The 27,323-nt window shown below is 37.3% G+C and overlaps 1 protein-coding gene across 1 annotated transcript in view; it reads right to left on the minus strand.

The window, feature by feature from the left end:
* Window positions 1-498: 498 nt before the first annotated feature.
* Window positions 499-27,323, minus strand: part of WDR70 (WD repeat domain 70) — a 138,820-nt gene continuing 111,995 nt past the window's right edge. The window contains exons 14-18 of the mRNA XM_075136564.1: window positions 14,203-14,303; window positions 12,680-12,759; window positions 9,765-9,881; window positions 9,216-9,378; window positions 499-2,284 (exon numbers count right to left, since the gene is read on the minus strand). Of these exons, the coding sequence (XP_074992665.1) occupies window positions 2,200-2,284; window positions 9,216-9,378; window positions 9,765-9,881; window positions 12,680-12,759; window positions 14,203-14,303 (546 nt within the window). The 3' untranslated portion in view covers window positions 499-2,199. The remainder of the gene's footprint in view (window positions 2,285-9,215; window positions 9,379-9,764; window positions 9,882-12,679; window positions 12,760-14,202; window positions 14,304-27,323) is intronic.

A 27,323-nucleotide genomic window follows, 5' to 3' on the forward strand; every position in this document is an offset into this window, starting at 1 on the left:
AAGACTTAAAGTTTAAGTATAATTTAAGTTAGTTCTAAATCTTTTTAATACATATCTGCACAGGCACTGTTTTAAATTCTAGGCTGCTAAAACAGTCATTCAAGACAATTAATCACTGTAACTAACAATGACGAACTCTTAAAGAAATTCTAACAGAACTTTTGCAGGCTTCACTTACAGAACTCATTCTTTCAAGAATGAGGAAACAAGATCTAGCTGATATGAATAAATAACATAAAAGGAGAAGCTCCCCTCAAGCTCAGAGAACAGCTGCAACATTTTTCCTCATCTGCCTTTCCCGGCAGCTCTGCTCCCTAAGCCACACTGCCCCAGTGAACAACTAACAATAGAAATTATAAACTGTTAATATTCAGCCTAAAACCAAGGACATATTAATCCTTTAAAAATCTTATTCAAGATTTTATAGAAATTTATTTGAAAATACTTTATTTTGTAGTGTATTATTTGGATGAAAAAAAGACAAAAAATAGCCTTAAATGAAACAATGCCATGTAATGTTTATTTGCTGAGGGGGACATTGCAGAGGGAGGTCTTCAGCAGGTCTCGTTAACAACCGCTGCTCTTCATCTGGTACTTCTTTTTCTCCTCCATTTACTGTCCACCTAGGTATTAAGTCCTTCATTCTACATATTACAGCTGCAATTGTAAATTAAGCATTGATTTGCTGTTCTACATAAGTATGTACTAAAATATTTTTACAAGGGACAAAGTCAAGTTGTGGATTATTTAGTGAGGTTCCACTCCTACCAAAAGATACACTGAGTGAAAGCAGTGGAAATACTTTGTTGTGGGAATGTTATGCCAATGCTCATTACACCTTTTGAAGTCAGGCTGACTTTTCCCTAAAATATAAAAATGATAACTGAAAAAGAAAGATAAGCTTGGAAAAGGAAATCATACAATGAAATAGTGATGCAGAACAATGCTTAAAAAAAGAAAAAAAATCTAAGCTCTGCTGACTATCAGGACCACATGCTTGCAGTTAGGAAGGTGATTAAGTGCTTTCCTAAATATAGCCTTAAAATATGCCTTCAGAATCTATTAATAATTAAGAAAGCTTGATTGTTTATTATGTCTATTACTCTCTACTCTTCGTGGAAATGCAGAGTGCTTGCTATATTGTATATTATTATAATCACAATACTTAGCATATTGTGTATTATTTCAATCACAATATAAATGCCTAAAACTAACATAGGTTCCTTTCTCCTTCTCTAAAGGACATTAGTTTTAAATCTGTCCTTCACTTTATGACATACAGAATTGCAATTTTGTGTTAAAGAATGAAAACTTTCAGTATTTAAGAGACTACTTTAGTATCAGTCTTTAGAGGATATACATAATTCAGGCATAAAACAAAGTCAATAGATACAAACACGTGGTAATAAATACACAGCTTTGCTCTATCCTAACACTTATCAATACAAACTAATAGGGATAGGAAGCCTGAACAAAATTCGGCATCAACTAGGCAATAAGCATGTTATTTTTATTAAACCAAAACATATAATTGCCCATTCCAATTTCACACTGTTGAAAAATAAAAGCTGTATAAAATACTAGTGAGTTACTACACATACTTAAAAGGAACATCATTCAAATAAAGATAGACATTAGAAAATGTGTTTTCCAACATTCACAGAGAAGTGTGAACTTGTGTGTACACACAAATGAACTAAACTGGATTATTCCACATTAATTAATCTAAATAAACGTGTAAACTTTGTTACACTTGTAACAAAGGGGGTAATTTGTTAGATCTTAACTAGAAAAAATAAAAAGGAGTCTGAGAAGCTGTATTATTTTATTTATATACTTAAAAGTCATTGAACACTGTCATGACACAGCATTTGTAAAGTTGGCAGTAATTAAAAAAACATTTGGCAATATAACGAATTCACTAGAGTTCTATTTATAAAGAAATATTTTTCACTTAAATCACGAAGCTAAATAACTGACATAGAGAGGAGTTCTTTGCACAGTGTAATTCAATCCTTACTACAAAATTCAATGTGGGATTACAATCCAGTGTAATACAACAATCCCTTTTTACACTGCAGCAAGTTTTATGAACTGAAGTAATTTTTGCTTTCAAATTTTGATCCACTACCCAAAACAAAGAAATAAATGCTGCACTTTGTTTCAAATGCACTAAAATTATTCGTTAAACCAAATTTTTCAAATTTTACGTTTTTTCCACTCTGGCTTGTCTGTTTCATCATCTTCTGGTTCCACTTCTGCAAAAACTGTTTTTGGCTGTGTTCTAGAAAACATTAAAAAGAGTAAAATAGTGGTCAGACTACAATTCTGTATCAGAAACTGTATTAGACATGCACTAGACACAAATGACATCCCTTCTATACTTAAAAAAAGAGCATCCTAGACTTGCCCATTTTTCATTTTCAACATAAACGTATCAAGTAACCTTCCAAGAACTGAAAAAACTTGCAGCTCTCAGGAAAAGAACAAGCATAACAAACACACATCTTTTGCAAGTATTATTTCCTCACCAGCTCGCAATCATTATCTGTGTATTCCACAAATAAAATTAAGACAGAAGAGAGGAACAAATCTATTTAATATAATACTAGAAAAACGGAGCCACAGGTCTTCTCCCACTGTGAGATCGGGATTCCATTATTTTAAAAAAATAAACCTCCATTTTGATACACTGTAGCATGACAGCAGCCAGTAAGTGGAAACAGAACAGCTAAGCCAGGTTTCTGGCTTCGCCTATGCATGAAAAAAGCTTCTCCTCCAGAGACTTTATCCAGCACCACCATAACGTAAAAAAACTAATGATCTTTATATGAGAACACAGTGTATCCTACAGTCAAGCTTGATGGTATCTATTCCTCCACTGTTTACTTGTATTTTAAATAACACTTAAACTTTATAAAAATAATTATTGATTACTTTTTAAACGAACACAGTATCAAGCAGCATTTCAATAAACTGTCTGGACATTCAGTTCCCCTGTTCTACACTTTAATCACCGCATGGTCCCCTTTTCCAACCTAATTCTCAGCACAATCACTGCAGAGCTGAAACTACTGGTTTTCTGATGATGGCTGTGCTCGACTTCTCATTGCAACAGACACGACAAAGCATAAAACACAGCCAAGGCAGTCACCATCTCAGTAATGTATTAACTAATGTTTTTACAGCAGTCTAAGGACATGAAACACTATTATTATAACAACTGTTATTTGGCAGGCTCTACAAAATGCATAAACCTTAACAAAATTGCATCTGCCTTACTTAACACAATAGGCATAATTCAGTGTTGCCACTGACTTCGAAGAGTAATAGCAAGCCATCAGCTATTAAAAAGCAGGATTCTCCACTTGTTAAATATGTGGCACAAAACAGATTTAAAGTCACCAAAACTAGTCAAAGACAACTTCCCTTATATACAGGATCTCTCTATCAGCCTGCCTTCTCCTCCATCCTCCAAACTTGCCATGCAAGTAAGGAGTATACTAAGATGTTCCAGATATGGTCCTACTGCAGGACTCTATTGGCACATGGTCCCTGGGTGCAGGCTGTACGTTATCTCATTACTCCTAAGCAACTTTCTCAATTTTATTTACCCTTGACTTTGGGGGTTGATTTCAGTTAGGGATTTTCAGTTAGTCCCTTAATTAGGGATTTTCAGTTAGTCCTCCATGGGAGACTGCCATGGAGGGCAAAGGGGCCCAGAAGAGCTGGTTGATCTTTGAGGACAACCTCCTCAAAACACATTCCATCCCGTGTGCAGAAGGTGAAGTCTGGCAGAAGCCTAGTATGGATGCGCAGGAATCTCCTGACTGACATAAATCCCAAACCCCAAAAAGGAAGAACATAAAGGAAGCAGAAACAGCCTTAGCCAAGAGGAATTATGTGAACATGTAGGAACGAAGTTAGGAAAGCCAAAGTTCACTGCAGTTGAAACTGAAAAGAAAAGTGAAAGGCAACACTAAGGGCTTCTATAGCTACACTAACAACCAAAGGAATGCTAAGGAAAACGTGCTCAATGGGGCAGGTAACCCACTAGCGTAAGATATGGAAAAGGTCAAGATACTTGGTGCTTTTTTTTTCCCCTCCGTTTTCCCTGAGAAGGTCTGTTCTCAGGCCTCCGAGGACCCCTACACTATCAGCAGAGTCTTTGGGAGGGAGTGAGATGTTACTGATAGAAGAGGAAGACAGAGACAGGGAGTACGTAGCTCACTGGACATACACAAATCCATGAGATCAGATGGGATGGATCCAAAGGTACTAAGGGAGCTGGCCAATGTCATTGCAAGGGCACTCTATCACCTTTGAGAGGTCATGGTGATGGGGGGAGGTTCTCGATGACTAGAAAAGGCAAACATCATCATCTTTATGAAGGGCAAAAGGAGGATTTGGGGAACTACAGGATGGTCTACCTAACCTCAGTGCCTGAGAAAGCTATGGAACAAATCCCCATGGAAGGCATTTCCAGGCACGTGAAGAACAACAAGGTGATTAGGAACAGCCAGCATGAATTTAGCAAGTGCATATCATGCCTGCCAACCAGACTGCTGCAGCAGGCTGCCCAGAGAGGTGTTGTGGAACCTCCATCCTTGAGGATATTTAAACTTGGCTGGACAAGTCCCCGAACAACCCGAATCTAATTGGACCTGAGCAGCCTGATATTAGTGAACATGCTTTAAGCAGGAGGTTGGACTATATGACTTCTGGAGGTTCCTTCTTACCTAAATTATTCTATGATCCTGTGTTTCCACATGACTGTCAGCTGAAACCAGTATCTCATACACTGAACAAATGCATTCCTATTGTGGATTACACTAACAGGCTGCAAACAAAAACGGGAAAACAAACGAAGATGATTTATTCATACTGTGTGCTTCTCTTTATTTCAGTGGTTTTCAACATATTCTGATATCCACACCCCTAAAAAAATTTCCAGGGGCCACGCAGACTGCTTTAGAGTCACCATAATCCCTCTGGTTATGGGTTGTTTTTCTTAGTTACCTTTCAGGGATCCAATAAAAGCAGCTCATTGACATCTGAGGTTCATAGACTAGCAGCTAAAAAAATGCTGCTACATCTAAACCAGCTGGAGATGACAATTGCGTATCACAGCATGTGACTCATGTCGCAGTAACTTTTGAAATTTGTGTTTATATTGCACTGAAACAAAGAAAAAAAGACAACTTTCAAGCACGCTTGGAAACCAGAATAATGTCATAAAGGCTACTTCCAGACTGAAAAATGAAGGTTTTCAGCATCAGGCCCCTTTGTATTCCTTACCCCACCAACTAGCCTGCCTCTTCTCTGAATCTCAGCGGCTTCCCTCTCAAAATTACCAATTTCCAAAAAAGATTTAAATATACCAACATGTGCCAACAAAATCACCGTTACAGAACATCCTGGTCAGTCCTGCTTCTTCAACTGAAGATACCTGAGCCACTGCGTAACCAACACCTCGCACACTGGCACTGCCATCGAGAAGTTCAGTGAACACAGCACAGCTACAGGCTCTTGCTTCAAGTCATTCCCTTTTGCCTGTGACAAGCAGCAATGACAAAGACAGCAGAATAGGGGCAACATCACTAAAATGAAAGGTATTTTCTAAGAACTCCGATCTACCTTGGTGGGGAGGGAAATTTCACCCTCACCTTCCTTGTGGAACAGAAGAGAGCTACATCTGGGCCTGATTAGGCCCTCAGCTACAGTGCTTAGTAATTCCTGCTGCTCCTTCAGAGGGACATCTGAAGTCATTATAGTATCTCTGTACAGCTGTGTTAAAACAAACAGCTCACAAAGAATGTAATTTTCAAACATTTACAACCGATGCCTCAAGTTCCTTTCCTGTAGTTCTTTACTTGAAATCTTCAATCTGTCCTTTCCTTTCTCTCCACTGGAATGGCTCTTGCCAAGGTCTCTAACAAGCTTTTTCCTGAAAAATCTCAAGATCTTTTCTTTCTCCTCATCCATTATGACTTTTCTGCTGTGTTGATCACATCTTTTTTGACACTTTGTTCACACTGGGCTTCTGTGACATGTCATCTCCTGGTTCAGCATGTACTTCTTATCATCCCCAGTATCCTTTTCAGCAGCATCTGTTTTTTCACCCATTCTTTTGCCTTTTACGTACTTCTCCCTCCTTTTCTGGCTCAAATTTTAGGAGAAACAGAAAGGTCAGACTAATGATAACAAGCTTGAAAAAATTTTCAAGTGATAAATAATGTAAATTACTTTTTGACTTCAAGAACAAATTAGGCACCTTTAAATCCAACAAAAAGGAAATATTTTTACATGTAATGTGTAAACTAACAGCAAAAGTAATCTTGCAGGTATCTCTTACAAGAATTATTGAAGTGAAAATACAATTAAAAAAACGTGAAATCAGTTATCTGACTTAGAATGACCTAGTCCGTATGAAGCGGGACCAGACGAACTCTAACACCGTCATCACAATCAGACTTATGAAAACTCTGATCAACCAGAAAAAGAGTGTTTCTTAGTCTTCTCAGTCTAAAATTATTTAAGAACCGTCACTGAGGAAAATTAAGTAACTATAGTTTCCTTAGACATTTTCTTAAGAAGGAGAATGAAAAGCTGTAAGTGAATAACCATCCATTAGACAACACAAAAACAAAAGCCTTGTCAAAAAAGAGATAGATCAAGTGGATTGTTTTATACCATACTTAAGTGAAAATTTACTACAAGAAATGTGGAAAAACTGATGGCAGAGAAATAAAGCAGTAAAAAAAAAACCCCACTATTTTAGAAAATGAAACATACTGGATGTATTTTTTTTAGGTCTTAAGACAGTATGTATCAGAACATCACCTTTCCTAACTCTATAGTATATCTTATGCTATAGCTAAAGCAGCCAGCTTCCCTAGGTTTGTATACTGCTCGTTATTATGAACTCCTGATTTTAACAGGGCCACCGGGGATACTCTTACAATCCAGTATTATACGATAATTTATATTGCCATTTGTTAAAAGTTACTTGTAATTTGCATATTTTATTAAAAATGCACCTGTAAAGGTGCTTTACATACAGGGTAAACATACATGCCCTGTAAAGTCAGATACAGGATATAATTAACACAGCTTTCTATATTATCTCTGTGTGCAGGCAAGCAGCTAATGAAACCTATGACTGCCATTGGTCTGCAGCTGTTAATATAGACCTCCATTTCTGAAAATTAAGAACATAACACAATTATAAAGAAAGTTTTTGCATTTCACTGTCTTAGCTCATAATAATAATAATAATAGCAATTATTATTATTATTTTTTAAATGCACTTTGCATAGAATACATCTTAAAGTCAAGCTTTTAAAGCAAAGATAATGACATTTTCACAGACATGAGATTTATCAGCTGACAAAACCATCAAGGCAGCATGCTGTTGGCTGCAGTCCAATTCCCCCACATACGTATCACCGTCTGGTGTGTAAGTTAATGGCAGTCTGGACTTGCATCCTCCCCACTTCTCAGCCAGCTCTCTTCTTCCCCCTGCAGCTACATCTTTAACAAGAAACTGTAATGAGATCTGCCCACCTGACATAGTAAGCCTTCTGTAATACAGCTACGTTTTAAAACTTCCATGTCTACTACATTGCAGGTGTCAGGGATGAAACTTAATGTACAATCAGTGAAGGTACTGAGCCAAAAATATACTGAGGTATCCATCTACCTGATGGAATGTGTGATTGTATTTACTTTTGAGAATGGATAGTTGCGTATCTCAAATAAAACCAGGTGCCTACACATTCAAAGTAAATTTCATCTCTAGCAAACACAAACTCTCAAACAATTAAAAATCAATGTTTAGCATATTCATTGCAACAACTGTTACACAATCAGGCTTTCAAATATTCCTTCTTTGGTACCAAGGGTGATTATAATGCATTGATTTGATGTACAACATCAAATGCCATACTTATTAATCACCCAGACAAAGCCAGGCTGGGTCTTCAGCTGCTATTCAGTTATCTTTGTGAACACGTGGGTCAAGTCAGAAAACAAGTGTCACCACTAGAAACAGCTATGATTCTTACTCTATTTTGAGTTTCTGGAAAGAGGTGGTGATTATTTCACTAATAAAGAAAGAACGGTCAGTAAAGTACTAACGAACGTACAGCTTAGGAGATAAAACACTGGGGTGCAAACAAGAAAAAAGAGCTTGTTATTGGCAGACTTCTGTGCAGACTATTTCATTTCTTCAAAACCTTTTCCTTATGCATTTGGAAAATACTACTTATACTACATAAATTATTTTGTGTAACAAAAACATCAATGATAATAACAAAATGTGAAAATTTTAGTAATTTCTAAAGTGGTAGTTTCTGTTCATTAGTATGAAATGCATTTATTTAGTATTTATTTTAGTACTATTGTGAATGTATTTACTTAATGGTTTGAATTGTATTTATTTTTAGAAGAAAAAGAATTCTACAAAAGAATGCTTTGGTAGAAAGCATTGTAGAAGCATATTGCACAGTTTTCATTGTAACACATACTCACACATACAATTTAAACTAAGTAAGTTACCACCTGTGGGATTACCAAGATTTTTAGTACCATAATCTTGAGGAGGCTCTTTAATTTATGTAACAACAGCTGAACACTTATTTTTTTACATTGGATTTTTGGTAGGAGATTTTATCAGTGCAATTTTTAATATTGCTATACCTTTGATACCAAGATAATTCAAGCAGGTACTTGGGTCCTTATGTAGGAAAAATTGAAATAAAAGCTTATGACATTTGAGAAATCATCTAAAATACACTGTCATAACACCAAGTAAATATTTTGAAGGTTTAACCTAAGAATCAATCAGAACTAGAGGGCATATTGGAAAACTTATCACCCCAGTCTGTCAATGGGACAGTACCTTATTAAAAGGTATATTGCAATTTCAGACATTGATTTGGAAAAGATTCTAAATTCTAATCGACTTAGAAAGTTTTAAAGTAATTTTCTAGCACTGATAGGTACATTTTAAAAATGGAAATCTCAAATTTCAACAATTTAACCTCCTGGAAACTCTTAACTTCATAAAAGAGTATGGCATATTCTTGGTCTACATATTCATGGCAGCAATCCAGAAAAGGCGAAGTATACCATTAAAAATGTGTCTCCCCTATTTTTACCAAACTCCCACTGGCCTCCAGAAATATTACTTGTATTTTTAATTGGTTCCTTACTTAGCATATGCTGGAGCAACCCAGTATGGATTCTCCTCCGCTTCCTTTGCGTGACGTAAAATAGCCTCTCGAGGGTTGCTATCATCTGTCTTATCCAGTGCAATATTCTTGACTATATACGATGACAAGGTACCTCCGTGAGTTCCAACACGTCCACCGCGACCTGTAGCAAAAAAAAAAAAAAAAGAAAAGAAAAGAGTATTTTAGAGAAAAATACTTAAGAAATAAACAAAGAGGTGTTGTACTGTGTCTGTAACAGTGATCTGATACAAAGAAGTTATCTAATACTACAGGTAGAGCCTAATTTAGACCTGCATTCATGTAAATGTTTTACTGATTATATAACTTAAAGTAAGTCATTATGATTATTAATTTATTCCAGGCAAGCATTCCAATCAAAGACCAACGTCTTACAGTGCTGGACACTGCCTATACATATATAATAGAGTTGCCACCCAAAAAGGTTTGAATGCAAATCCGAAAGAGTGTAGAACCCAAGCATGACGGTCCCTTTGGCATACGACAGTCTGAAAAGATATGCCTAATTACCTGGTCCTGCTACTGGAGGTTCAGGTTTGTGAGACTTCATGGGGTCCAGCCTATCCTTCTCCAGCTGTTTCCTGGTGCTTCGCTGTCGTGGTTCACGGAACATCGGAAGCGCATGGGCTGAAGGGTCACAATTTGGAGAAAAAAAAAAGATGTTAGAAATTCCTGGTTTTTTTTTAAGGTTTTAATTACAAAGACAAAAACTAGGATTCTTCCTTGCATTGGAAAAGGTGGCAGAAGCAGCCTTCCCAGTTCTTCTATATGCAAGCAGTGGTTTGCTGAGGTGTATTTTAGAGGGCTTCTTTCTGATGAATTTTTCAAACATGAAAGCAGCCAGATTTCCAGGGTTCCTTTCAATCTGATACACAGTTTGCACAGTTCATGTATATTCAGTTCTCAACATCAGCATTGTGACCAACCGACTGCTCTTTTCTGAACTTCGTGTGTCTCTACAGCTTTCTAATACTCTAAGAGCATGACAAAACCCTAGATGCATTCTTGGATCTTCCATAGAGAGGGGCAGAATCCCCTCAATGACCCAAAATGTAATGTTTCTGCATATGAAGTCACAATCATGTTCTTTCTTAAATTATGAGATTAATCAAGGTTGGAAGAATACCCATAACTGAGACAATCTGGTTAAGTTATCAGGATTTAAAACTTCTATTTTCTCATAAACGTGCTACCATATCTTCAATCACCGTAATGGTTTTGGTCCACTCAGAGAAGAGACACATTTGTCAGCAACAGAGAAATGTCATGTTAAGGGACACTGTTTTCTTGTGGTGAGGTTTAGCTCTCACATTCAGGTGTGCTGATTGCTGCTGTTTCCCAAAATGTGGGAAATTGTGTTGGGGTCAAAAGACCCAACAAAGACAAAAACCAACCAACGAAATCTTAAATTTAGGAGCACCCACTCTATATCGAGCAGAAGAAATGGAAGGCAACATCCAGAAACCAGTTTGATTTTTCAGCTTATTTCTGGAAGCCTGCTCAATTTATTAGACTGAGTGGAGTCACAGCCAGTTGACACAGCAGTAGATCTTTGGAAAGAAATGTTTTGGGTTTATTTTTGCAGAGTTCATGAAGTATGAAATGTCTGGGACAATTTGCTGGCAAGCACTAGGCTTGATCGGTTTGCATAAAACATCTGAGGTGACTAATGCACAGATCCAAGCTTTTGCCATTTGTGGAGCCTGCCTAAGGGAAACCCAAACTGCATATCCCTGTGTTTTAAAAGTAATATCTAATCCCTTAAAACAACATTCCTACATTTTAAATAGCCATTACAGGCAATCCTGAGATTCAAGAGCAGCTAGAAGTCCAAAGGAAAAAAAAAAAAGGGGGGGGGGGAAGAAGGGGAAAAAAAAAAAGAAGAGGAGAAAGAGAAGGAAAAAGGGGTTGGTTCACTTTGCAAAAGGACTTCTGAGATCTTCATTTCTTTCCAGTTCTATCTGTAAGCTTAAAAGACAGATATCTAACCTCTGAAAAGTTTCCAAAATATGCAACAAACTTAAAAATTTGCAAAGCAAATCTTACAACATTTTTCTGTATTGCTTTATATGGAAGTATCCTTATCTAGTTTCAAAATGATGTGGAAGAAACAGTTAAACAGCTAAAACTCAGTGATAGAATTCCAATACTTTGCATAATTGGGACCTAACTCTTTGAATAGCATTCATAAATGTCATTGAATACACAAGTTCTGTTGAATTTCAAGCAGAAAGTTTTTTAAAAATCACAAAAGCTATTTACAGTATAAACACTAACGACTGCGCACAAAGTATTTAGATAATAGATCATGTGCTGATATAGTCAAGGCTGTAGTAAGGATGGATTGAGAAGAGCACCCAAAGGAGATAAATATCCCTGATCTTTGCCAGCTGCTACTTTACCCACTGCTACCCAAAAACTGGAGCTGGACATCTGCAGCAGTGAGGTAAGTAGGAGACAGCTGTGGCTGCAAAGTACCTGAGATGGGAACCCAGAACCAAAGTGCCTTGATATGGGCCTGGTTACTGCCCAGACTTTAACCTTCTAAACTTTCTTTTTTTTTATTATGCTGCCAAACAACTACTTTGTTCTACAGAAATGGTTTTAGCTATTTCTAAGACCAAGATTACTGGAAAACTGAGTTGCATCCAAACACTGTGGAACTGGAAGGGAATGAAGAGAAGCAGGACAGCACAACTGTGTGACTGTTCTCATTTCACATGAGGAAACACTACATAGGGCAATGCTAACGGGGAGGCCCAAAATCTCTCAGTCAGTCCCCTTGTAAAATTTGCCCTTGGGAAAAGGCAGATCACTAAACACTTTTTAGTAACAATGATAACTATTTCTTATGCATCAATAAGCCTTAATATGAACATAAGGTCTTATACAAGTATAATCCTGAGGCTAGAGAGATATTTAAGCTATTTAAAACCCTATGTAACTCTGGGCACGTTCTAAATTTTGAAAAATTACTTGGAATTTGTTCAAGACAAATGTCTCTGATTCTGCCACTGGTACTGTTAATGTTCCCAAGTGGCAAAACACTTCCTAAACCCATCTACACTCACCAATGTAGTTACGCAAAACTGAAGATTTAAGAAAGCTGCAAAATTTTGGAGGTGTGGGGTTTTTTTGTTGTTGTTTTTTAAGGTAGTTGTCCTTTCAGGCTTTCAGATGCATCAGATCTAGAAATCAACCATTATTTACACCTTTACAGAGCATACAGAATATACACCCTTCTGGTTGTGCAAGGCTACCAAAAAATTTGTATGAAGCACTAACATCTCACACCAATGATCAATACTTAATGAAAGACTGCAACTTTTTAGAGGGGAAAATACAAAACTAAATGATCTGCAAATAATTTCAAACCTGAGAAAAAGCTGAGGATACTGCTAGAAAGATATGTTTAAATTCCTTACGTGTTATAATGTAATCCTGTGTAAGAGTCTCTGCTTGTCTCTCTTTTCGTTTTGTTTTGACCACGCATAATTTTGCTCCCCTAGGAGGAAACATACAGCAGTTCAGTTGGTTTGTTTATGTCAAACAGAAACCTTTTTTCATTCAAGACATAGTCTCAACAAAATTATATAGCACTTTAAATATCTTTGCCTGTCCATGCACATGTGAAGGAGGGTAGAGAGATTAGTGTTTCTGTTACAGAGCAGTTCATATGACATGCGGAAATAAGGGTGGAAGATTCATTTCACACTTCACTTGTCCACAGTACTTGTGGTGTGCACACTGAAAGTGCCTCTCTCCAAACACGGGCAATGATTTGCTCTAGTTCTCTTCCTAAGCAGCAGAGGCGGCAGTTATCTAACTAGCGGTGTCTGTAACGCTGCAGCGGGGAAGACTGTATAATTATGCCTGGCTACAGCAAGACTGGTAATAAACTGGTGGTATTTTCCTCCTCATGACAAGTACCAGGAAACAAACTGGGCACAAAACTGAGATAGGGCTCTTGTGCTCTGTGCCTAGGAGACTCAGGCTGCCCTCTGGAGAGAGGTCCAAACAATGATGACCAACTGTCTTGTTCTCTAAATTGACGAAGACCAGAAAAACACAACTTATTTCTGATAACCTCGCAAACCAGAGTTTATCTTCACATCCAAGTGTCCAGGTCACAGTAAGTATACAGAAACTGTAACACAGTATGGTTTTGGATAGCAGTGAAACAAAGATGAGCGCATATAGGGGAAGAACATCTTATTCATACCACTTAGAACAGATAAAGTGTGCCTTTCCCCTCTGCTGCCAGGAAGCATGCCCCAGTTCTCCAGCCAATCCAGACGGTAAAAGCAAATTAATTGCAAAAGAAGTATTTATAGACTAGTTAAGTCCTCTTCTTTTCATTCCAGGCTGACAAGTCACCTTCTGATGAATCACTACTACCTTTTCATTAGATGTACAGGCAAAATCCACACATGGGGGAGAAGACTAGCAGAAAGATGGGAATGTGCTTCCTTGGTTTGCCCCCTCTCAAATTGGGTCTTCCAGTGTTACTTCACAGACACTGAAGTTTAAGCTAATGATTCTGAACAAGAATTTTACTTCAGAAAAAAAAAAAGACGTCAAAAGTATGACTAAATACAGTAAGTATCCTTCCAATAACAGCACATCAGCAACCTCCAAGAGATCAGATGAAAAGTTGATTATTCTTACTGCAGATTTCATGCAATTAAAAAATGAAAATGTTTGTAAATTCAGGTAGAAGAGCCAGCACACTGCCCCATGAAAAGCCCAGAGGAAAATGTGCCACTCTTCAGAAACAAACTGGTTTGGGTTTTTTTTTTTTCTTTCTACTGTTACTAAATAAGTTAAACTCTGCAAAACAAATGCTACTAAACCAGTTTTTCTTATCCTTAGTATAAGCATAGAACCACAGAATCAGGCTAAATTTGAGAAAATATAATGTTCTTAATCATTAATCATGATTACGTACCTCTGGCTTTTGACAGGATCATAGTACACTTTGGCCAAACCATTTCCTGTACCAACCATGATCTGGTTCAGCTTGGGATGCCAAAGGCAACGCACAACACTCTGAAATAAAGCAACATATTGATAGTTAGTTGGTGATTCATCTAGATCTTAGAATTAATATTCATATTGTCAAATAGTGGATCAAAGTCACAATGTAGCAGGAACAAGCTTAAGCACATGAACGAATATGTGAATGTATAAAAGTTCCTCTCCAGAGCAGAATACAATGTAAAAGGAGTGACAACACATGGATGTTGGAGAAGGAAGTACAAATTGGTGGCAGTGTGATAACCAGTGGTTTCCACAGGCTAACTGCTCCAGGGTCTTCATGGGTATAATGCAAATGGCAAGTTAAAGGGGCATTTGAAGGAGAACAATAAAGTGCTTCAGGCACAGCACTGCAGGCCTTCAGGACTTTTGCATTTTTATTTTTAATTCTTAATTCTTCCACCCTGTTCTGTATCTGTTTTTCCCTTGTCCTCACACAGTGCTGACCTTTCACTCACTGACTGCAGAAACGGAAGAGTAGCTGATTTTCACTCTTGGTTCTTTCCTCCTACAACAGCCATAAGGACTTGGTATTTGACGCCAACATCTCACAGCTCTGTCACCCTTCTGGTCAGCAGAGAAACTCATTTTCAGACATTAAGGGTATTGTTCTTTTATAGACACAGCATGATTCTCCATGTGGCTTTGAATCGCCATGTGATTACTGTATTCAGTCTGATTTAGCAGCCAGCACAGAAACTCTGTAATATTCGAGCTTCTGACTCGAGAGAGCAAAAGTGGGCGCAATCTGCCACAATACATCTTAACACAAATGTAAAACCTGCATGTGCATCTGACTAACTAGGGGGAAAAAGGTATCTATTTTTGAGAGCTAGTAACTCTTTAAAGGGATGGTGTCCAAGTCTGAAGACAGGCCTTAACAGTGTTTGTGTTACCTATGTAATAAATGCATCCAGAGCTAGCAGGATGCACCATCCTGTTAGTATTTCACTAAACAATGATCTTTTTTCTAGCCCTTTTTCCCCCCCAAGCTTACTACTTCTCCTTTCTCAAAAAAACAGGAATAGACTCTTCTCAAAGCGAATCAATTTTTCAATATTCAACCGCTATCATCCATCTACCATTAAAGTATCTATAGATACACTTTTTTTCTTTTTACGTAATACAGCACATGAAATTGACAAAATGGGAACCACTAATGTCTTAACAAGAGAAATACAGCACAGCTAAAATGAAATTAGGGGTGTGATACAGCCCTATAACTTGGGAGATGAGAACCATCTAATCTGGAAGAGAATGGTTACGTATCAGCTCTAGTGACTCCTGAATCACTTCCCATTTCATGTTCCATACCATTTCTGGTTTGGTCCAGATCCCTTTTTTTTTGAATGTTATGAGGCACAGAACATGAAAAATATTGAAAAGATTCTGAAGCCCATTCAGCCATCATGAATCAGAACTTCATTTTACTACAAGATGATGGATGACTCTCTTCTGAGCTGTTTTTCTGCTTTGTGTTCTTATTTAAGAAGAAAAATTGAGTGAGACAAGTTTACATGAATCAACTGACCATTCTTTACAAGGTTCCTCTGTAAAACATCCTCCTTCTACGTAGATATACATAAAACATTATACCTTCTCATTTACTAACAGGTACAAATAAACCTGGCTTGCTTATTACGAGACAACTAAAGGACAACAATCTTTTTACAGGTAACTCTGAAGTACAAAGTAGAATTCTGATAATGCATTACGTCCATGGTCCCTGCCACAAGCGACCAACATAACCAATACAGGGTTAGTAGTAAGTTGTTTGATTTAAGTAAGAGATTCTTACATACTGTTATGTAATGCTCAAAATGCTACGGTAACTCTAAAACATAGAAAGCTAATAACAAATATTGAAGGTCAAAGGTGGGTGGCCTTTTCTTTTATTAATATTTATTGCATGTGTTTAGCCAGCCTTTTTAAACTTTGTAGTTAATGTGGTTCTCCACTTTCTACTGTCAAGTAAATGTATTTTATAGCATGGTACTGGATACCAGCCAACAAAAACAAAGCCTAGACAGCGTGGCTCAGCACTGATGGGGATTGCTAAGCTTCTAACTTGTCAAACATGCACAGCACACTTAAAACCACCATGGCACATGCTCCAGAGCAGGCAAAAGAAACTGCCATTAAATGCAGCCCTATAAATCTTACGAAACTGTAAAACGTCTCCAGAATATAATTTGTTAAAAACTAAACAAATACAAGCTCTGAACATGCAAGTAATTTCATTAATCCACTGGCATATAAACCTACTTTATAAGAACTAATAAAAACTACCTACACAATTTTCAGATTATTTTAGAAATGGGCAATATTTTAAAAATACTGAATTCCTGAACTAAAATCCTAATAATTTTTCCCAGTCATATAATCCTAAAGAAGTAAAAATTCTAAAGAACTATACAACAAAGGGATCATTGTAGACTAGGTCTTAACAGTGGGAGTGAGGAGGAAAGAAGAATCTTTATCATACAAAAATAATTAGTTCTTAAAGAGCATTTATCCTTTGATGCCTCTAACTTTCCTACTGTTTACTTATAATAACTCAGGTAGACATCTTTATCACTGGAAATGCTAAACATCAAATTCCACCTCAGAGAAGGTCCCACCTCCCAGCTCTCCAGGCTGGGAGTGTTAATAGCAGGAAAATAAATGTTTTCCTGTTGTAGCCTACCTATGCACATAGGTATACTGAATTTTACACCATTACAGAATGGTTGTGGTTGGAAGAGAGCTCTGAAGATCATCTAATTCAACCTCCCTGCTCCCTGCATGGTCAACTACTACAGGTGGCTCAGGACATTGTCCAGTTTGCTTTTGAGTATTTCCAAGGATAGAGATTCTACAGCCCCTCTGGGCAAGCTGTTTCAATGTATGAACACCCTCACCATTAAAAGAAAGAAACAAACAAACCAAAACCCCCAAACCTTTTTCTTATGTTTAAGTGGAATTTCCTTTAATTAGTTTTGTGCCTATTGCCTCTTGTCCTACCACTGGGCACCACTGAGCTTTGCTTTATCTGCTTCACCCTCCTGTCCCCCTTCAAGTATTTATACATAAGATCCCCGCATCTCCTCTTCTCCAGGCTGAGCTATCCTAGCTCTCTCAGCCTCTCCTTTGCCAGATACTCTAAGCCTTTAATCACCTTTTCAGCCCTTCACTGGACTTACTCTAGTATGTTCATCTGTCTTGTACTGGGAGCTCAGAACTGGACCCAGCACTACAGATGTCTCACCAGGGCTGTGTAGAGGGGAATAATGGCCTCCCTCGACCTGCTGGCAACGCTCTTTTGCCCGATGCAAATGCCCATGGGCTTCTTGCTGCCACTTTCTGTTTCTCTGAGATGGAAAGGGCATTTGCCATTCCACAATCACTTTTTAAGAATAACTTGTTTCATTTTAAGGTTGTGCCCTGCAATGGAACCCAACACAGATAAGGTGGTACTTCAGTTTTAATTGCCCCTGTGACAGGAGCTCAGGCTGGAAGCAATAACCTCAGCAGTTAAGAGCAAACCGCAAGCTCTCACTCCACTTACCGAGGTGTTTTCATGCTTGGTAAGAGAAGTAAAAAAGCAGGGAATTAAGTTGCCTAACACTGCTTTATGGAAACCTAGCACAAAAGACTTGACTAACCGTAAGTACTGGTTGTAAGGAAATCGTGTGGATGACAGCTTCAAGACTCAGAAAATACGAACACCAGAAAAACAACAACAAAAAATTTCAGTTAACTAATTCTAGATTCAAACATTCAACAGAGAAAGACTTAACCTGTTTCTGATAACATTTAAAGCTGAAACAAGACAAATCTATGTAGATTCTGAAATCCAAAGAATTCCAGGTCATATCTCAGCTTTGCAAATGGAAAATAATGTCTTATTATAACAAATAAGAATAATAAAATGCAGAATGTATCATCACATAAACATCTTCATCATATGAAAAAAGATTTCTGTAATGGCTGGATGTTTTGGACAGTATATATTTGGAGCATGAAGTCCTGGAATCCTGCAATAAAAATGCGGAAAATAATTTTATCCATGGAACTGATGTGGCCAGCTGTGTGACTATAAGATCTGAAAATACAGCACTTGCAAAAGACAATCACTAGTAATGACTTAAAAGTTGTTTGGTACTTTTGCTGTTGCAAAAGCATTAAGTTCTTCAAATGAAACCAATCTGAAAAGCGTTTGGCAATGTCTATTGCATATACACACACAGTAGCCTGCATTGGGAAATACTGGGAAAAGATTGTGAAAATATTTTTGTGAAGTCAGGCAGGAAAAATATTAAAAATTTTAACAAAAACACCCCGAATTTACCTTCTTCATTGTCACTGTGAAAGAGGTTAGAACAGATTCAGTGGGTGTTATTAATAGTAGGCCTTTGTAATTATTTTCAGGTAACAGATTGTCTTGTAATACTGACTTAAACTGAAAATCAATTAAGAAATTATCTACACAATTTCAAAGACATCTTTTTTTGCAATCTGGATGAAACTGTTTATCTTCTTAAACAACTGCCTAATAAAATACAGACATACTACTGATTGTTATTAAAACTAGCCATACCTTTTTCTAAAGTCACTATACTATTGTTTTAAATAGAAAATATTAATTACCCAAACAATATATAATTTTTACTTTATTTTTAAACTAAGCACTATACTCACTTTAGATTTCCAGTTCTTTTAAAATCAACTTCAGTTTTAGAAAACTTTATGTATAATAACTTAAAAGCTTAATAATAAAACTCATAAATACATAGAAAGATGGCAGGCAAAAATGATATCGCTATTCCCTCATGTGTTATTCCGCCTGCATTTCTTCTAAGACATGTGCAGTCCCAGCTCATGTGCAATTCCGGGGTGGTTCATAAACAGTCCCACCCCTCTAAGAACAATCTGTTCTCACCTGTGTGTTTCTCTTTGTGTCATATAAGCAGAGCTATTGCTGCAGGTAAACAGCAAATAATTTTTTGGTTTGGTTATTCTCCATCTGGGTTAGCTCACTAGGCAACTACATAGATGGCTTGGCTGGTACTATGCACGTAACACTGCTTTGACGGGATTTAACAGCAGTGCCTCTAAATGAGAAGCCTGAAACATAATTTTCAGTAACACAGAATGGGACATTTATTCTGGCCCAGAAATATACCCCTGTGTTTAACAGGCAAAGTGAAGAATAACTGAAGCAGATTTCTCAGCAAGCAAAAGCTAATTACCTCAACTGAAACTGTCCAGAGCACTTGGGTAACACACCGACAGGAGTAAACAATGCAGAGAGGGCATTTTACAAGGTCAGCAAGAAAAGATTAAAATGATTTGTGGCATAGGAATGGAAAATTTACCCCTAAGATGGAACCATGAAGCTGGTAAGGTCATAAAACTACAGACTGATGTCAAGGATTGAAAGAATTCTCCTGGATCTTTGCTTATAAAATGGTTCAAGACTGGAGCAGCAAAGGCAAGATTCAGTTCCCTGGCCCATGCTTCAGGTAAAAGCATTCAGTGTTACAGCATGGATAGAGCAAATCCAGGATGGGAAGAGCAGTCTCAGGGGGTCAGTACAGGTCGGAGGCAGGAGGGCAAAGGAAGGTTAATAAATTCTAGTAAGAGGGACTAGGAAGGGTTAGAGATGTTTCACATTGGTAAGAGGGACTGGCAGAGATTATGGGAGTTGTGAGAAGCTTCGGAGGGGATGCACTATGGAAAATATAAATAAAGCATATTACAAAAACACCTGAGCAAATACAGCAAGCGTTCCTAATTCTTACATTATTATAGAGAACGTAGGCTTCACATAAACGTTACTTCTTATGCTTATAATATTTTCCTGCCACATTCCAGAGCCTGAGCAGTCACTTAATCTCACTAATATCTTTTGAATCTACCAAAATGTAAGGTTGCCCATTATGTAACAAAATAAGGAGAGCATATATAAAGAATGTCTCTTGAAAGTACTATTCATTTCTATCCTCTTTCACTCTGCTGTAAGAGAGCTAGGGAAAATTAAGGTTTCCCTCCATTGCTGTCTTCTTGTATTCCTGTACTAACATTTTACATGTCTGTGAGCTGAAGCTCAAAAACATTGATTTCTTGTTTTTTGCATTTCAGTTGAAACTTTGACTGATATCCAACAAAATGTAACCACCTTTATATGTATACAAACCCCAAGATAATAGCCAATCTTTTCTTGTTAGCAAAATTTTATTAAACAGACACGTATGTGTATATGCATATACTGATCTAATAGCGTATGGAGGTCATCATTTTGCTGCACAACTGGCATGATATCAAGTTTCACCATTTTCCAAAAAATTCCAAGGGCTTTCATATTTTTGACATAAATAGGAATCACCATACACTTCTGCAGCACTTACATCAATGGGGCCATATTCTTGCCTTGCTACTGCAGAATAAAAAGTAAATTAGAGGGGGCATATTTTACAATGACGTTTTAATTTCTTTTCCCTCCTTCAGGAGGTCTTACTGCTTCTCAATCAGGCATTGTTTTCTTTGGAAACAATCCCTCCTCCCTACAGACAGTTAAGTTTTAAGGTTAAATACCATGCATTTGTCTTCAAAAATGAGCATTTAATGTGAAGTGTATTTTCAGATAATGCTTATACATTTGCTCCAAAATGCCAGAATTGATTATTCAGTTATCTGCAGCTATCGGACTTTTAAGCTAAGTTCACTAAATTAATGTCTGCTCCCATGGCTATTAGCGAAAACTGTTTAAAGTACAGACAAACAAATGTGGTGAATGGAGAAGATGCATTTATCTACTTCCACACCTACAGAAAACTACCTGAGAGGGTGGAAATCTCTACTGAATGATGCTGACATACAGCTGACATTTGTACTATCTCTGTGGTGAGTGTGCAGGCAACATCCCACTTGTAAACTGGAAAAAGCAAAAGTGATTTCCTTGCAAATTACCACTAGAAAAAAATACTGCTAATTCCAGATAAATACTGAAAATGGAAAGGGAACATGCTAATCTTAGGCTTTCACACATCTTTAACTGTCAAAGCAAGAATTCACGGGGTTTTGACGTTTCCTTCACGTGATATTTCCACTGATTTTAAAAAAAAAGTTTGTTAAGATTTAGATAAAGTTCTGTAATCCTAAGGTGAAGTTGCTGATGTTTTGACAGTTAAGTTTGGAAATCAGGTGCAAGTAAGAGTGTAGACTTGACTCTCAGCTAACACAATCCTTCCATAGAGTGGCAGACTCTTCTCCTGGAAATTGCCTACAGTCATAAATCCTTAAATCAATAGAAATCAGTGCAAAAATAACGCTTTGTCTCCTTACTTTGCTATGGGCAAGGTCAGAGCACAAGAGATTAAATGTTCCAGTGCTTTAGCAGGAAAGAATAAACACCAATGGAGGAAAGTGAAGATCTTAGGTGGGACTTACTTCACCAAACTTAAGATGCCCGCACCTCTAATCTTTAGAGGTCTACTCTTTAAATGCCTACAAACTTACATCTCCCTTTATAGTTAACGGAGAGAAATAAGCATTTTATAGTGGCCTTCATCTAACCTATTTTAGATATCTATTTCAGGATGAGATAAAATCACAGTCTGGATGTGTTTATTTTTCTCTGTTGATTAGAAAAGGAGCCTAGGGTGACTGGATCAGCTGTAGACATCTATATTTGGTCAGGTGAATCCCTGCAGCCTATAATGGCCAAAATAACTATATAAGAAAAAAAGAAAACTAACGGGGATCTATATTACAGCATGTTGTGCTACTTACATAAAGCTCTACAGTTCAAGGATAAAGGATCTTGGAAGCCAAATTAAATACTCGTAGTGTAGAAAGAATACAGCAGATACAAACTCTTAAAACTGTCCAACAAATCTTTAGAATCCTAGCTTGAAAGATCAGGTCTAGCTCTGGAGATACTTAAAAACTGAATGGGGATAAAACAGAAACAAACACAGCCTATGTTCACCCTTATTGCTTACCCCTTTCCTAACCTACAATCTAATAAATAATTCCTTCAGAATCTGTTCTGAAGCTATACAATAAAAAAGTGACAGCAAGAGCTGCTGCTCTAAGAAAATATTTTTGGTTAGGGAAAGAAAAACTTAAACAAACCTTCTCTTTTTCCTATGTGCAAGCTTTGCTTCAGTGGCCATGACGGTATGTGATGGGTTCTGTTTGAACAGCGCTGCTCAGATTTGCTGTACTTGGCTGTCCAGACAGCCAGATAAGCAGCATGTCAGCAGGGAAGATAGTGAACGTGTAAAATGACATTCTGACCGTGGTCGTGGACTCTGTAAGGACAGGTCACCAGAGCAGTGGCCAAATGGGGCTTTTTTGACTGAACTGAGTATTTATCTTAACTGTAATTTTTACAAATTCCAACATTGCTGAAAAAAACCCCAAAACAGTCTGTCAAAATCAGTGCAAGTATGCATGTAACTAGTTTATTTAGCACATCTATTCTGTCTTTTCTCCTGTAAAATCCCTACATGTCCATGGTGAAGAACTGCTTGTGCAATGCAGTGGGAGCTTGAAACATAACTAAGCAGTACTACTTAGGAAACCTAACTGCTTATTACTATTTTTTTTTAAGACACTGTAATTACGTTTCAAATTAACATTACCCGTTACCTAAGCCTATAGTCACATTACATGATCTTTGTATTCGAGAGGGCTAAGCAGTTTCAAGCTTGTTCTGGAGTGAGGGATCAAATCTATGTGCCTTCCAGCTTAATCTTTTATAGTTCTGCAACTTGCACAACATTAAGTCCATCTGACTTTAGTGATATGTCTTCCCAGAAGAGAAGGGAAACGTACAAAGTTATTTCAGAAAAAAATGTACTTATTTCAAAGCATTTCTATGTCTTTAAATGAAACACTGAAATATTTGGATGCTAACAGCTAAAGACAGCTTCCCACTACCACAGAATATTTCAATGATTGCTCCCCATCCCTGCTTGGCTACTGCTGCTTTTAAACAACTTCTGTAATTAGGAAAGATATTAAGCAGTGGCTTTCAAGCTTTTCCATTTTATAATGAAGGTGTGGAACCATTTAGAAACTTCAGATACTTAGACTGCTGTACTGGGGATACAAATCTAGTCTTCGTACAAATCTTCATGGACATGTTTGAAGTGGCTCACAGCTTCCATGAACTGAAAACTTCTCTGCAACTGCTTATGAAATACATCCCAGCAAGAATGCACACACTACTTGTTAAAAAAGAGGAAAATGCCTCAGAATATACTAAAAATCTCATGATGATGGGCTGCAGGAAAGGCCCATAAGCATTCTAACTTACAGGCAGGAGAGTGACTCCTGCCTGTCTTCAAGATCTCAAAGCGTCAAAAGGAAACACTTATTTCCTCCCTCTCATGCTCTTCTACTCTCTAAAGTTCTAAAGAGAGGCAGGCCTAAAAGAGTTTTAAGCAAATGTTTCAGCACGTTTTTCCCCAAATGTACAAAGAGGTATTTTCTTTCCAATTCTATGAAACTGGAATTTAATGGCAAAATTAAAAACAAAAAAAAAGGCAATCCTACCTGCAGAAATACCACTATTTCTACATAATAATCAAGGATCATTAATAATGATGATTGACATGCAGAATGGAAAGTAAAATCAACTGATAAAGTTAGCAAAGTAAGGAAATATAGATAGGTCTTTCCTTTTCCTACAATCACCTTGATTTCTCTGCATAAGATTTGCATGAGACATCAGCTACATTAACTGCCTGCTCCCCTCCAAGAACAACAGAAGTTCTGCCTTAAGAATCATAGAAAGATAACGCTGCTCAGAGACGACATTAATTCCCACTGCACACTCTGTAATCTCTTATCGCTGGTGTCTTAGAGCACAGTGGAGATCCAAAAGCCAACAACTTGGCTTGCCATGCTGCTGTATCTGGGAAAGGCCGGTCTGCCTCCTGGATGCACCCACCGACCAGAGGAAGGGAAAAAACATAGACGGAGTAACTCTTACAAAACTGCTGTATTTTTAAATTTAAAAAAAGATTAAATAACAGATTTAGAACTATGCAATTTCCAAATGTCTGCAAAGATGAACAACAAATGCTACCAGTTTGCTTCCACCTTGTTTCTTCTTTTGAGCAAAAAGATGGTTAACACTCATATGTTGATACTATGCATGCTCTGATAAAAAAAAAAGGCTGCTCACACAACAAAAATATACTAATATTATATTAAAAATCTACTTTAAACCCCAATTGCAAAAATCTTCAGGTCTGAGATTCCCCTGGAGCTCTTCCAAGGAAAAGAGCCAACTACAATAAATAAGGTGGGAGGTTAGGGAATATCTAGAAGCAGTGACCTGCTATCATTAGATTTAAAATACTCATGAGAATACAGTAGTAGAGGAAACAACACTAACGTTTTTCCCTTGTGAAACATGACTTAGAAAATGTGTGGAAACATTCAATAGAAAAGGGACCAGAAACGGATAAAATTTACAATTTTCTACATAGAAACCAGAAATATCCTAAAAACAGTTTCAGAAGCCAATAATTTAAAGCAGGATCTCAATATAGAACATATGGATAGCATATGTATCACTTACCTTTCAAGATACAGCTATAAAATATATTCTTAGAAGTGAATTGAGCCACTGAACAACACTTCTTTTTTGATGAATAGAAAAAGCAACTTAATCAAGGCGGCAAACTGTTTTCCTTGTAATTGCAATGGCATTTTCAAGCACCTGCTCTGTTAAAATTACAGCCACACTTTCATCACAGGATATCGCAAAACTAAGGCAGACAACCTTCACGTACACCCCCCACTCCCTGTTACAGTGAGGAAACCTGCACAGTTTATTTCTCTCGCATACCTCAAACCCGTAGTGACAGCTCCCCTAAAACAAAGTACATGCTGCAGCAGGACATACGAAGGGAAGGACCACATTGTCTTTACATATATGAAAGCAGAGAATAAAATTTTACAAGTTACCTGACTATAAAAGAAAACACATTCCTGTGATTCACCTTTTATACTAGATTTTTTTTTTTTTTAACTTTAATCAGCACAAAAATTTACTGGGCCTTAAATATTGTATTTCCTTCCTTATTGTAGAAAATGCGGTTTTTCCTTTCAAATAAAATAAATGGCTTTAAAAAACCCTAGAAGTAGCACGATGATCTCTTCCAGAAGTTAAAGAATTTATTTTTCTTAAATTCAAAAGCTTTAAATCTTAGTGAAATGGGCCACAGTGGAAAAGCCCTTTACTATATTACTCCACTTTATAAATAGTAAATGATATCATTTGAGGTCAAGGAAAGAAATACTGCAATCCTATATCAACTGTGCATAAAGGATGCTGGAAGTTTCATATTCCTTACTCCTTCTTTCCTTTTCACTCTTTAATCTAAAAAGAAACTTCATTTATAGCTTGTCTCAGAAGACCTTCCTTAAACATCCCTTAGAGGTATTTTCAGAAGTATTTAATAATTTAATATTTGGTTATATTTGAGAAACTAAGAAAATATTGAAGAATCTTTGTAACAGAAACAGGTTTCCCAAAACAACCATAAACCTGTGTTTTAGGATTGTTGCTTACCTACAAAAATCTGCCGGATATTTTAAAAACTTGCACCTCTCATTTTATCTTGTACATAATCTCATCATTTTGGCTTGTTTTAAAATTAAATTATTACTTACATTTTCATTCAAAACCAGCAATTTCTGTAATTGTACAACTTTTTTTTTTCTTTTTCAGTGCCCACTCTCGCTTGGCAGTAATGGGGTGTACTACTTCTCCTCCCCATATGGGGAAAATGACTGCCCTACTGCTGCCAAAATCAATCTTGTCTGTAATAAGGATAACTACCAGGTGATCTGTTTGAACTAGCCAAACGAATGACAGACATGTTAGAGTGATTCAAGTGGCTATCCACAGCTATTTTAAAATAAATCGACATTGGGGGAAATGTTGTGTACCCAACTCTGTTTCCTATACACCAGGTATTTGTAACTGGTTCCCATGAAGATCTCCTACTTGCATAACCAAACCAAGAATTAGGATGAACCCTCCCTGACTTGCATCTGACAATGAAATCTCCCTTCCATTCCAGAAGAAGAGTGCAGTTACAGACATCCCAAAAGATGAGACCTCATCCTGAAGCAACTACAGGTCTTGCTTCCTCTCATACTACCTGAGGAAAGGAAAACGAAACAGCCTCTGAGTTTCTGTACATACACTTTGTACCTCTCTTCTGGCAGTTAAATTTCCTGACATCTGTTTAAGTCTCCTCATCCATCTAAATCAAGTAAAGAAACATTCTGCATGCAATTATAAATCTTTCACATAAAATAAGCCTCAAATGCTCAAATTGAGAAAGTTTAATATAAATACTCCTTGTAGATATTTGAGGTGAGAGCAAAAGAATCGTTCACAGATAACACTGTCAAGATAGAAGAAACAGAGACAGAAAAACCATGAAAAAGCTGCACACGCATTACAGGAGTTTTTAAAGTTTGGTTCTTGTTAAAAAGAGAGGAATTCTCTACAATTTAGCATACATAACTATAGTCACAGTACAAAGCCCTCATAATTTCCAATCACACCTGTACACACTGAGCCAGAGTAAGTCTCACGCTGAAGTACCTCACGCAGAGCATCAGCTTCCTTATGAGAGTGGGAGAGGCAGGAGCACCCAACCCTGAGTTTTGATCTAATCTGCAGTAAGTAAATGACCCTGCCAGTAACCTGCAACGTGGATAATTTCACTCCTTGATAAACTCATGGAAGAAAAATCCACTGAGTGCTATTAATTGTAAAATTCCTATGTCTGCCAAGACAACGCTAAGTCACAGACCACCAGAAGCAGAACAGAATAGTCAGAGAAGCATCACTGTGTATTTGCCCTGTTCACAACTCCTCCTGCCGGCACTCTGCTACTGGCCAGAGACAGAGCCCATGGTCTGCACCATTTCTGACATTTATTTAGTTTTTCTTCAAAAAGTATTGCTATTTATCCAAGAAGCTTGAGTTCTACAGAAGTCCCAATGCCTACA

The sequence above is a fragment of the Calonectris borealis genome, chromosome Z (genome assembly GCF_964195595.1).
Source record: "Calonectris borealis chromosome Z, bCalBor7.hap1.2, whole genome shotgun sequence".
Taxonomy (NCBI): Eukaryota; Metazoa; Chordata; class Aves; order Procellariiformes; family Procellariidae; genus Calonectris; species Calonectris borealis.